At 38.9% G+C, this 13,438-nt stretch overlaps 1 protein-coding gene across 4 annotated transcripts in view; it reads left to right on the forward strand.

Moving 5' to 3' along the window:
- The window catches only part of LOC136827193 (uncharacterized), a 36,710-nt gene continuing 23,272 nt past the window's right edge, over positions 1 to 13,438 (forward strand). Inside the window, exons 1-4 of one of the 4 annotated variants that reach the window (XM_067084973.1) lie at positions 1 to 214; positions 3,320 to 3,492; positions 10,331 to 10,530; positions 11,753 to 11,915. In XM_067084973.1, coding sequence (XP_066941074.1) covers positions 3,330 to 3,492; positions 10,331 to 10,530; positions 11,753 to 11,915 — 526 coding nt within the window. In that variant the 5' untranslated portion in view covers positions 1 to 214; positions 3,320 to 3,329. Of the gene's footprint in view, positions 321 to 2,736; positions 2,961 to 3,319; positions 3,493 to 10,330; positions 10,531 to 11,752; positions 11,916 to 13,438 lie in introns of those variants that run through there. The other 3 variants (XM_067084969.1, XM_067084964.1, XM_067084977.1) reach the window with 3 other exon arrangements.

Here is a 13,438-nt window from a genome sequence, read left to right on the forward strand (position 1 = left end):
CAAAAAAGAGAACCGTTCTCGGTAGTTACTACCAAGGCAGTCTCAGAAATGTCAATTTCTAAGTGCTGTTTTACTCCTCTTATCCCCGTGCCTTCCATTCGGTCGCTGATCCTGTTTTTAGTGTCCATTTGTGGCTGGAGGATTTTCATGCCCATTCATAGCAACTGTTGAAGTTTACTGTTTCTATCGCCCCATTCCATTCATGCTCCAAAAGGTAACACTTAAATTACTGAGTTGTTAGTTTGACATTTCTTCTCAGACTGTCGCTTCGCCATTGTTGATTTGCTTCTTCATCAGCCGGTGGTTAGACAGATGGTGTGGTAAAGCTATTTCTCGCTCTAAATTAGATGTGAACCATTTATATTAGGCTAAACCAAGTATATTAGGCTACCAGCTTCCCAGGCTAGGTTGTTTGATGCAATTTTGGCCTCTGGTCTGTTTTTAATGCATTCCACACGATTTTTTGTTTTCTCCCCTTGTGGGACCCCTTGAAGTAGCTTAAAAAATTTGGGTACTTTTTCGAAAGACTCCAGCTAGCCATTTTTTCAAGAAAAACTGTTTAAGGATACCAACCTAACTTGACCTAAGGGTGCTTACTGGTTACAGTTTGCTGTATTAGCTATGGAGTGGGGCCGGGCCCGTTATTGTCTTACCATATAAGTCGTAATTTGATTATTTTTCTCTGTTATTAAGCATTTGTGAAGGTCATGTTTTTAGATGAAATATTTTGTTTTGATGTGTTTTACCCAAGAAAAATATAAATTATAATGTAGGAGGTGGCTGGAGTCTTCCAAAAAATAACCCAAATTTGTGTCCGAGGGTCTGTCACAGTTTTAAACTGTAGGCCATATGGATAAGGGAGACGAGACAAGAGAATAAAGTATCTTGAGGACATGAATGGATCATAATGAAGGCTATGTGTAGTCTCCAATAGATAGGAGAAAGGAAAAAAATTTAGAACTAAAAAAAAAGTATAGGCAACACCTTAACCTATTTTAGGTTGAACTATAGGGTAGCTCTGTGTCGCCGACGGCACTATAACTTGACTTTTTCTACAGTTTTTTGGTTGCTAATTATGAATTTACCTTTCATTTTTGGCGCTAGAGTCTAATTAACCTGTAATTAACCCCTGAAGTTCATCCAACAAGGGGTTTCCATACGCGATCTTCAGAAGACAGAGCATGGGTACTTCTGTTTCGAACAGTTCATATCCCGTCCGGCAAGTGCAATAACTTGTAAACGTATGGGTACCCAACCCCTCCCCGGGCCAGTACTAAACACGGCGAAGGGACATTCCATTTGGCCGACAACAAACAGATGCACCGCCAGTATCAGAACCCCTAAATGTGTAGAAAAAACCAGTTGAAAGGGTAAAAACAGGTGCGGAGCTAATGTATAGAATTACCCCTATTTTATTTGTATGGTTAGCTTACCTCTGAACATTTTAACATTTTTCTGGTATTTTTAATTAGCCTAATACAAAGACATCATCCATACCAAATTTGTGTTTTATTGTTGTCAGGCTTGGTTAAACTTATCTAGCCATGGCCAGTACAGGCTTCTGCTCTTAGCCTAGATCAGCTCATAATAGCAATGTGGGTAGATAATTAGCTTTGTAACAGATACACAGGGTAGTCCCACCCTAGGACCTTTAAAATATGGTTCAAGTTCTTAAAAATCATTATTTTTATAGGGTACTAGGCTATTTTTACTTTATTAACACACTCAGTATTCAAGTTTTTGTTGTGCTGTCAAGTCTACCCTTACATGCTTAGTAGGAAATTCATTCTAAAATGTATTGCAAATTTATTGTGCTGAAGTTTAAGGGCATCAAGAGGGAATTGAAGCTCTGCATGCCAGGTGGCATCTTAGGGGGTTAGGTTAGGTGAAACTATTTTAGGATGTGCCTCAGTAACAAGTGGTTACACCCAGGCTCCTTACAGGCTACTGTACTGTATTGTTTTCTGTATTACAGTACTAAAGTACTTTATTTCCATGTCAAATACAGGAACTTTTACTTTTTAACTGTTTCATACATAGATATTCACAGTGCGCATATTTTACTTGTGCTGCTAAGTATGTACATAAAAAAGGAAATAGTAACTACACAAAAGTGATTGTATAAGAATAGGAATTAACAGGATTGAAATGAATAGAATATATTAGGGAGAAGTAAAAGTATATGAAAAACTGTAAAGTATTTGGATGTGTTAGCTAAGTCCCAGGTTGAAAGGAATGTGTATTAGCTTTCAAAGTGCATGAAAGTACAGTACATGTAAAATACCACTCCAGAAGTGCATATGATTTCAGCAGTCTAAACACGGTTGCTTATTAATAATTTTTGCTAACAGTCTGGGTGTTATATTTAACTAGTGCTTATTAAGCAGTTGACCACAAGAGGCTGTTTACCCCAGATAACAGTTGAAAGGATATATATTTCTAACTGTTTATCTTGTGTTTTATTTATGTCTGACCATTATTTGTGGTGTAAATCACTTTTTTTTTTCCATTAGTGTTTCCTTACCCTCATATGGTTTCTTATTTGAGGGCCAAAACCAATGGAGTTGCACTAGGCCTAGCAGTTATGGTCTAAAATGCCAGATATAGATTAGCAGTTGGAAAAATATGTGCTTGGGGTATTATTTTACCTCTGAATCCAATTCTTAATACCTGTATTGGATTATTTTTACTTTGTTCTCAAGTCTCCTTAATACACTTTATACAAAAATCATACAGATACTAAAATCTTTGGCAAATTTACCGGATACATTACTTGGATATTTACCAATGAACGTTGTTACTTGAATAGACATTTTCCAGGTGTTGTGTTTATATTTGAACATTCATTCAAGTATTGTTCGCAATCAGATTTTTTTGGCCCAGTGTATGGTGGGTATCCAATGCTCCTAGTTAACTAGTTTTATACAAAGCTTCAGTGTTCAGACCAGCCTACACCAAAGGTACTCTACATAAAATACTTCAGGTCTTTATATTGTACGTATGAAAAAAATAATTAACCTAAAAATCTGTGTATCTGTGAAAAGTAATTTCTTAACATGCAATGTTTATCACTGTAAAACAATGCTTGTCACTGCAATTAAATCAGTTGAGCACCTCTTAAGATCTAATTGTAATGTTGCAATCCTGGTTTAAACTTTCGTTATGCATGCCTGAAGTTCAGGTTAACCATGTCTCTGATTGATCCCCTTAACTTTTTTAAGTAATAATTGGGTGAAAAGAGTGGATTTTATGAAGTTTTTAAAGTTTGGGGTGTGATTGGCATGTGTTATGACTAATGCAGTTTACTCTTATTTTACAGGATTATAAAAATGAAGACTTGGTTAATGCTAGTATTTTTAGTGGCGCTGCTCCTACTAGTAAGTGCTTTTGTTGGCATGGGAACTTGGCACATGGCCTATGAAGAAGCCACATTCCATGCGGCCCTTCGAGAAAAGAAAACTGTGGAGGCAGGAAAGGCATGGTGTAATAAATGTGAGTGCTCTAAAATACTTGTAATCTGATAATTTGACATTTTTATATGGGTACAGTTAAGTTTTTTAAAGCCTATAAGAGAAAAGATAAAGAAATGCAGTTTAACCTTCTGCAAAATGCATTTTCATGTTTTTTGTGTTATTAATAACTGGCTCATATTGAAATATTTTTATATTTGATAACCACAGTGTCATGGTAAACCTTTGCTGTCAGCCACAAATTTTGAGATACTAGGTATCACCAAGCTGTCTAGAAGTAATCAGTTTCTATAAACGATTCAAGCGTTTCTCATTTTCCTCCCTCTGGGATTTTATTGGTGGGGATCTGGATGAGATGCTTTTGTGTTCAGTGCAATACTTGTGGTTATGCCTGAAAAGCACCTGACCTTCAGCCCTTATGTTACTAACAGAGGCACAAGAAGTAGACATCCAAGAACACCCTTTCTCTGGCAAGGGCTGACAAAGTCAGGGAAGTTGCTCAGTCCTTAGCCTTTATGTAGGAATTTTGGTTACTAAGGCACTGAAGTCAGGTTTCTGATGTCTTCTGACTACCTTTACGGAAGGAGTGTGTCCTTGGACTCACACTGCATAGTACCTATGATGGCTGCTGCTTAAATGAATTGTGTTGTCATCCAAGCTCCTCCTCTTAGATAAAAACATTCCTGTCCAATTTATTTGCAGAATATAAGGCTGGAGGTTGATTGGGTGAGTTACTGGCTTCTCTCTCACCCCCTTCTCCCTTTCTTTCCCCCATCTACATTGCAGTAGCCAGGTTAAGTTTGAGCTGGAACATGCCACAATGCAGGTGAACTTAACAACCAAGCATCCTATCTTGAGGCTTATGGTTATAAGGTGCAAGTCCTTCCTCTCCTTTTAACTAGGGTGTGGAGTTGAAAATCATATGAACCTTTTATAATTGACCTAGATGTTAATTGCCTTTTGGTTTGTGGTACCTCCCCCCCATTTCAGTTGTACTACATGGTTTCCTCTATGTTTTTCCACAGACATATCTTGATATGGCTCAAGGTACTGTATTATCAACCTTACATCCCTGTGCTAGGTTCATAGGAGGTTACAGGAGTCATTGGTTCCTTGCTGATTCTTGTGACTGGGAAGATAACATTAACAAGTATGAGATTCAACATGCTCGTCAGTTGTGCGATTATCTCCTCACCAAAGGAATAAGTCTCCTGCATGTATGGTGATGGTTGTCATTCCCATAGGAACAAATATAAAATTTTTATATAAGTAACTTACCCAGTAATTACTTAGCTAAGAGTTTCGAACTCTACAGCAGCTTCAATTTTGAAAATCGCGCTAGCGATAGTCTTTATGTAGGTGACTAACCCCACCCACTTTTGGGGTAAGAGAAAGGAACAACTCAGTCAAGAGCTTCACTTTTGTTTCTGCCGGCGTAAAAGCAACACGGTGTTAAGGAAGCAGCTCAATTTCGGTTTTCAACTTGAAATGCTTACCTTTTGATGATTTATTTTCGGCTGAGGTAGCCTTCGGCCTTTGCATTTGAATTAGTTGACTGACAGTGTTTTTTCCTGATTTTGACAATTGTTCTCCTAGGGGATTTATTTATATTGACTTGTTTAGCCAGTAGTTGTCAGACTCTAGCGTATTGAGCATTAGGTATTGCAGCAGAGGTTGCAAAACCCGCTGAACTTAAGCATGTTATGACTCACACACTTTGTGTATGACATGTAGAGGACAAATTTGTTCAGTTGACTTGACATATGAGGAATGCTGAAAATGGAAGACTTTGGATTCTCACCTATCTAAGTTAGAAAGGGATCGTAAGAGGAAAGCAGCTTCTAAAGCTGAAATTAAGTTAGCAACTCAAAACATGACTCAGGAATCTAGTGATGCTAATATTCTTACTATCTCTTCCCCTGCTAAAGTGATCTCTCCTATTTCCAGCCCTCCACCTATACCACCGATTTCTGCTCATGGTTCCCACGCTCCTGACCCGGATCACTGTGCCAGCTTTGAATCAAAATTTGATAAAAAGTTTGATATTCTTGCTAGTTCAGTGAAAAGTGTTCAAATGAAGTGTTAGTGGAGGAGGTGGCTGCCCGTCCCACCGACTCTCCTAGGCAGAGGTCACTGTCATACTCCCCTAGCCCCGAGAGAAGGCATATTGGAGGCCCAAGTGAGGTCGGTTGGGTCTGCCCACGGTAGTCGCCCCCTCAGTTGCACCTGTGGCGTCCCAGGTGTCGACAAAAGACAGCCGTTGGAAAGGCGTGTTTGGTGTTCATCATCTCTCATCCAGTTTGGGAGATTCTAGCCCTAAACACGGGTGCCAGTGGAGATTCTCAGATTAATCTCGTCCATTGAAAAGACATGCATTGCTCAGGGACCAGTTCCCTCCGTTGTACAACAAGAAGTTCATGGAACCGTCTGGTGGTCCGCAACCATTGTGTAGCAAATGGGAGACTCTTGAACATTTTTCGCAGTCCGTAGCTCCCAGATAGTCATCAGTGTCCCACAAGCACTCTAGTTCTTTGCCCAAGTAAGGGTCTTCTCGCGATCATCCACGTTCCTCATCCAGGCGCCCAGCAGGGAATGAGGAGCACCCATTGGCGGTCGAGGGCCCATTGGCAGCTGAGCGCTCATTGACGGCTGAGTGCCCAGTAGAGAAGAAGCACCGAGTGGTGCCCACACACCGCTTGGCACCCGAGAGCCCCTTGGCACCAATACGTTCTTCCACAGTTGAGTGCCCGGGTTGTTTGGCTCAAGCTCCTGTTCTGTTGTCTTCTTCATCAAAGCGCTTGGTGTCTCCACTGTCATACTTGACTTCTGTGTTTCCATCAGGGAATATGGATTTGAAAACACCTGGTTTGGATCCTTCCTTGGTACCACTTTAGAAGCAGTTGGATAATATTTTGGGTACAGTATTCTTAAAAAGTCTACCTTCTTCTGCATTAGCGCCCCGAAGATCCTTCACTGTCCCCGATCTAATTTGGAAGAGGATGATTTAGGACAGGGCTCCACCCTTTTGGCGTATGCTGCTTTGCTGAATTATTTGTTAGCCAATTTTCCAGATTTCTTCACGCCAGCAGCTCCTGCTTCTCCGGCTTCCTCATTTATGAAAAGTGACCTGCCTAGTGAATCGTCTAGACTTTCGAAGAGGGTCTTTTCATCCTCATCTAAGAAGGCTATGGGCGAAGTGGATAACTGGCTTTCAGAGAAAAGACGTCAAGGCAAAGCGTGTTTTAGTATTCCTCCGTCTCATCTCTCAGCTAGAAGGTATTGGTTGTATGCCACTGGAGAAGCTGCCTCCTTGGGAAGTGGCTGCCCCCTCCCGGGGGGACTTTTCTGGACTCATCAATTTGACCCGTAGGTTGGCCTTTGCTTTGGCAAAGACTATGTTCTCTGCATTGGAGATGGACCATTTACTGAGGAACCTGTTCAAAGTATTTGAGGTCTTTAGTTTTTTGGATTGGTCCATGGGGCCTTCGCGAAGAAGAGATTCGGATCTTCCTCAAGATATTGTGGCTGATTGGTGTAGTATTCTCTCCTGCGTGGATAAGGCTGTCAGGGATGGGTCAATTGAGATATCTCCCCTTTATGCCATGGGGATCCTGAAGAAGAGGGAGCTCTGGGTCTCCATTGTATCAGGGTGTGACTTCTTGCCACTAGTCATCACTTCTCGCCTTTGGATAATACACATCTTTTCCCGCAAGCAACAGTAGAGGAATTTGCTCCTCACTTTCACAAGAAATCAACACAGGACCTGCTTACTCAATCTATGAGACGCCCAAGAGAGTGGACTGTCGCCCCTACCAAGTCATCATCTCCTCTTCAGCCTCAGCCCTTTCGAGGCAGCAGGCAGAGGTCGCAGTTATGTTTAAGGAGGAGTGAACCCTATTTTGTCTAAATGCTCTGCCCCCTTTTCTGTTAGTTGGTCAAATTAACATATATAACCTCATCCTGAGTTATTACCTTGCTGAGGTAATTATTCGTTATGAAATTTTAGTGGATGTACTCAGCCTCCAAGATAACTAATAGTAATGGAAGAGGCTCAACATCCAGAGGTTGCCTGTAGACAGCGGGCTGTGGGCATTCCCTGTTATGGACCTGTTTGAGACTCAGGAGAGTCTTTTTGCTAATTTCTTGTTCACCAATGCAAGGTTCTCTAGCTTGGGCAGGGACACCAAGCTGTTCCCTGGTTAGGTCTAGACTGGTATGCCTTTCGTACTCTTGCTAGGTTTCAGGAAGTCAGCATATTAGGGCAACTTTGTAAGTTGTCTCTTGGAGTTGATTACCCCAGGTGACCAGAGAAGGCTGAGTTTCCAGTTTCTTTCAGTAGTGGATGCAAGCAACAAAAAGATGAAAGGTTTCATCGCAGTCACACAAGCTACAGATGACTGCCTGGTGTGGTCCATGGCTCTGTGAGCTCAAGGTGGAATCTTACAGTAATGCCATTCTTGGTGCTGGGAGAGAATCTGCTAATCAGATCTGCCAACACCAGTGGTTAGGGTGCAAGTCATGGTCCCACGCTAAGGGGTTTTTTCCAGCTGATACCTCTATTAACAACATGGCTAGGTTTCTGTTGTTCCTCAAGCATGATTAAACTTCTTGGTAGTAACCTTTAAGGCTAAAGAGCCATGTTGGCTTTGGCTATAGGCTTGTTTAAGGACAGAGACATCTAGATGTTTTTCAAGGTGTTAAAGAGGAGTTTCTTATGTCTCTGCTATGTACTTTACCTTCAAATCTGTATGCTGATGTTCAGTTCATTTTTTGTCGGCCTTTGAACCGTTTAGAACAAGCTTCTTGTAGAAAAGTTTCTATGGAAACTTCACAGTAGCCTTAGACACAACTAAAGAGTTAGAGAGCCACAATCATAGTCAGATAAGATAGGCTTAACTAAGGACAAGGCAATTATCTTTTCCTTATTTTGGGCTAAGTACAGCTTTGGGCTAGGCCCTTACCTACAACAGTACTGTATCTTTACTTAGCCTGGAGTGACTAGGGCTTGAGGAACTTGACCTTTTGTCGGTACAGTACTGTCTGTAAGGATTGTTGGAATTTTACTAAAAGGATTAAACTTATGTAAAGGTTTTGTCTTTTGTGATAAAAAAACCAGAGTTTCCAGAGAGTGGGAATGCAATATCATTTTCATTAGGTGTTTGGTTAAGGATTTTCTTGCTAACTTCCATCCTTAATGGAAAATAAGCCATTGGACATGTGAGCAAGGGCTACAACTTTTAAATTTGAAAACTTACCCTGGGATAAGATATTGAAGTCATTCAGTTGCTTGATAATCTTATACTTGCTTTGGTTTATCTTCATGGTGCAGAGATTAATTATGATTACTGTATTGCAGAGCATTAACTCCTCTGGTTTGTGCAGGGGATGTTATGTCTTGAATCGATAGGTAGCCATTTTTGGTCTACTGCTTTTTCAACTTGGTTGTGGGTTTTGGGAAGCTTGGGGGTACTTGGTATTCAGCATTAGAAGTGTACATATGTACTTGTTAGTTGTCCATCATTGGCTTTGCAGGGTTTTTGACACAGTAACCTTACTCCTCCTTCTGCTAAAGGGTGCACCCTCCAGAGACCTCAGCTATCTTCATGATGAGGATCCTGTACCTGAGTGACAGTCCTCTTAAGGTGGCATTAATAGCCTACGGATTGAATTCACTTGTTAAAACAAACACTTGTTTTGTACAAAATATTTTGTTAATAAGTAGCCTTTAAAAGATTGGCTGATTTCCACTTTGCCAATCTCCTTTTTTCAAATGTGGAAATCGGCTATACAGTATAATGGAGAGGTAAGGTTCATTTCAAAAATAAATACTTAATTTAAGATTTATTCAAAGTGGACAGAGGTAGACTGACCGGCTATGAGTGTTTGTTACCTATCGGTCCCCTGGTAGGGGATGGGGGGAAGTAGAAGGATATAAGAAACCGAGTGTTCTCGTTTTTTTGCTTCAATCTGTCAAACTACTATTGGCGCAGAAGTAAAAGCCATGCAATGGAGAGGTAAATATTTTAAAAATAAATCTTAAATTATTTATATTTACTTGAAATATAATGTACCTGTAAACACTCCACTTTGGAGGAGATTGTCTGTTGAGATCTTCATGATGATATCCATATGGTTGATTCATTATGGTCTAGTATCACCTTCTAACTAATCAATAAAGTACTCACAGCCACTATAAGGTATTAAACAGTACTATACATAGTACTATAAATTTAATGCACAGAACACAAGGGTGATCACCAAAGATGCTTACTGTAAATGCAATAACTTTGCAGTCAGCTGCATATTTATGGTCAGTCGCTACCCAGGATAGTCTGCCGTGAACCCGTACAACACAAGGGTATATCTTGTAGGCGGTATAAATAAAATACCATTTTAGTCAAATGCATACTTATGGTCAGTCACTAGCCAGGATAGTCTACCATGAGTCCTTCCAACACAAGGGCATAACTTGGAAAGGCATATCTTGTAGGTTAACACATCTTGTCCTAATTTTGTGGTTAGGAAATTTCTTAGATGCTGATGAAATATATTTGTAAATGCTGACTGCCCAGTGCCACGGTAATAACTCTACCAATCAGCAAGCACCCTTCAGTTACTTATTCCAAAACACTGAGGTATCATTTATATGATAGTGCTTCCCAAACACACCTGTTGGCAGTGCATTTATATCTGAAACAAGGGCATAACTTGCAAAGACACATTTTAAGTTTTACTGTAGTATAAGTAGTGCAGTAGTTGGTTGGTGGTGGTTAACACATCACTTCCTAATTTTATGTGTAAGAAATTTTTTGGACAGTGAATTATATTTGTAATGGTGACTTTTGTACGTTATTTGACAGTTGTAGAAAAGATACTAACGCAACAGATTGAACAGTTGAAGAATTTGAAAGAGGCTCATCAACAGAAGAGAAAAATTGACATAGGGATTGTTGGCCTTAGTACCCATGGTTCTCACATTGTCAAGGAAGCGGTTCAAGACATGATGCGGGACAACCTCTCAAACTACCATTTCAATGTTGTCACATCTCAACAGCCAAATGTATGTATTTTTTTTTTTATAGCTTTATAGCATTGATGGTTATTAGTTTTTATTTAAAATGAAGATATTGTACTAATGCAGTATTTGTTAGTAGTATTAGTCATCATTTGTTTTGGTGTATTTAAGAGACAATCCTCTATAATGTCCTATTCTACTTAACTACACTAATTGTTTACTATTGTGCGATGGTTGAAATGCAAGCAAAACAGCTGTTGTTATCTGATTCAGTTGTTCATAGCCACAGCCTAGACCATGTTCATAGCAAAACAGTTGTTTCTCATTCGGTTGTTTATGGCTGTACATGTGTACTCAACGAGTATAACACAACTGACGTTACTTTTATCGTTGGATTTTACGTTTTTGACTTATTTATAAAGAGATGGAGTGAAAGAGGTTAGTGCATAGTAATCTGGTCTCTCATAAAAGGAACTCGCATGATACACGAGATACATGATAAAATAATTTTTTATGGGTGAAAATTTAGGGGTCGCACGATGTGTGAGATCGCGCGTTAACAAGTATATACAGTAAATGAAATGACAAAGTCGATTCTATATAATTTTTTCCTACAGAAGTTGCCTAAAAGGGAAACCATTGTTATGTTTATGTTTGATCACCAATCATAAGCAATCCCTAACAACAACATGATAAAGTAGGATAATTATCGTACATAATGATCATTCATATAACTGAATTGTTCTAAACGGTTATGAACAGCCTGAATTTTTAATGAAAAATGAATATTATGTTATTACTACCGTAATTACACTACGTCACCAAAAGATAAAGGTTGCTGTGAACGCAACCATAACTCGATATTTACATTTTGTCAGCTGGTTGACCTTGCATAGATAAAAGTTGATTTCATTGATATGGAATTATTCCTTGAATAGGCTATTTATTATGAAGATATACCAATAATATATAAGGTAAAAATGGTTTTATTACCTTGATTATCACTTTATTTCATAATGTGGATCTTTTCCTGTACAGTATGTCGGTGGTTATCGCACCGAGGCCAAGGCTAGCCTACCGATAAACATCACTTAGAATTCAAGGTTTGATTTTTAGAATGCTAGTATAAGACGACCCCCAGTTTTTAGGGGTGAATTTTATGATTTAAAGGTTGTCTTATATGCGGAAATATACAGTACTGATTATTGTTGCTTAATATTACTGTGTACTGTCATAAATTATTTTAAAATGAATTTATAAATTACAGGGAACACTAATGGATCAAATTCACGAACTTAGTGAGCTGTTACATGTCCAGGTGTTTATTGGTCCAGAAATGGAAACTGATTTGACACATTTGTTGGCCTGGGCTAGAAGAAGATCATACCCAAGACACCTTATTGTATTTATTACTCCAGCAGTTATAACGGGTAAAACTTGTGTGTGGTTTGTGTTAAACATAATTAGTTTAAGGTTATTTGTTTTAAGGTATATTGTATATATGTTTAGTGAGAACAGATAGGAAAGTAACAGGTATGTACATTACTTGGCAGAAATTGACAAACTATTGTTGGAATTTAATCCATAAGTGGCAGTCACAATTGCCTAATTTTTTATTTCTGTAGTGAATACAGTACAATATCTCACATTTTTAGTGCATATTTTTTTAATCAGGAGAATTATTTATAAGAAAATTGAATTCTTTGCTTGTGAAAGTTATTTTTGCTGATTTTTTGCCATTGTGTGTATAGACCGGAATTTTGTTAGCATTCACTCCTGCTCCTAGTTATGAAGAAACTTGATTCTTGGTGATTGCACCATTAAAATATTTATCAAAAGTGGTGATATGTTTGCCATATGTATTTCTGATGCACTGTCCCACTGGTAGAGCCCCATGTCTCAATTTTCTTATCAAAAACAAACTTAATCAGACTCCATCCGATTAGAGATTTAAATAAATTTATGGAGTATCTCTAGAAAAAATCGCTATGGATTGCTTCATAAAAGGCGTGAGGCAGTGAATATAAATCTACAGTACTGTGTTTTGGTTTGTAATATCACATGAGGGGTTATAAGATGTATAGATAGTTGTACAAGAGTATCTGGTGTGAGAAAAGCTAATAACATCCAAATTCAAAAGTTAAGTTGTCAGGGAAATGGGTATTCTGGAGAAACTGCTGATGCTAAAGGAAGTAAGATTGGAGGGCCCAGGCTGGCTGGTGGAGAGAGCCATCCATAAGGTGTATTCCTATAAACAATTTCAGAAAGAAAACACTGGAGGTATTAAGTTATACTTACACAACAGAAGTCAGAGAAAGGAGGAAGAAGAGGAGCCTTTTATTATCTGACCAGCCCCATTAGCATGAGTTTTCTTGTTCCTGTACTCATACCTAGCCTGCTGAAGCTTGGGTCAAGTTTTCCAAATAGTATGGCAGTCTGACATTGAAAATAGCTTAGTTTTGTGTAAAGTTAGTCAAAATCTGCCAGAGACATTAGTTTACATAAAGCTTGCTGCTAAAGCCAGGCAATGATGCTTACTAATAAAATGTTGGAGAGGCTTTTGCATTCAAAAACTTGAACTAGGTGGTACAGGAAGATTAGCTCAGGTAAAACACAGAGTGCAGTAAGTAAACACCACTGGAACCTTAAATAGGGCTGTGCCATGAAGAGACATTAGATACCGCTGTGGCAGTACAGTTGGCAAGATACCTAAAATCGAAAAACTTTGGAATATACTGCAATTTTTTTTACCAAGTATTTAAGGATGCATAATAAAACAAAAAACAGACATAGGTTGGGATGAAAGCCCTAAGCTAGTGATAAAAGGACTAAGTACAGTATACGGGAATAGCTTTGTTGGGGATCTTGCGCATTCAAGTTAAATAAGGAAGTTGACCATGCTGTTTTTAAGTGTAAGTTTTTTCAGTTGAGCCTTTTGTTTATTTTGATTGAT

Source organism: Macrobrachium rosenbergii, chromosome 3, assembly GCF_040412425.1.
Source record: "Macrobrachium rosenbergii isolate ZJJX-2024 chromosome 3, ASM4041242v1, whole genome shotgun sequence".
NCBI classification, from domain to species: Eukaryota; Metazoa; Arthropoda; class Malacostraca; order Decapoda; family Palaemonidae; genus Macrobrachium; species Macrobrachium rosenbergii.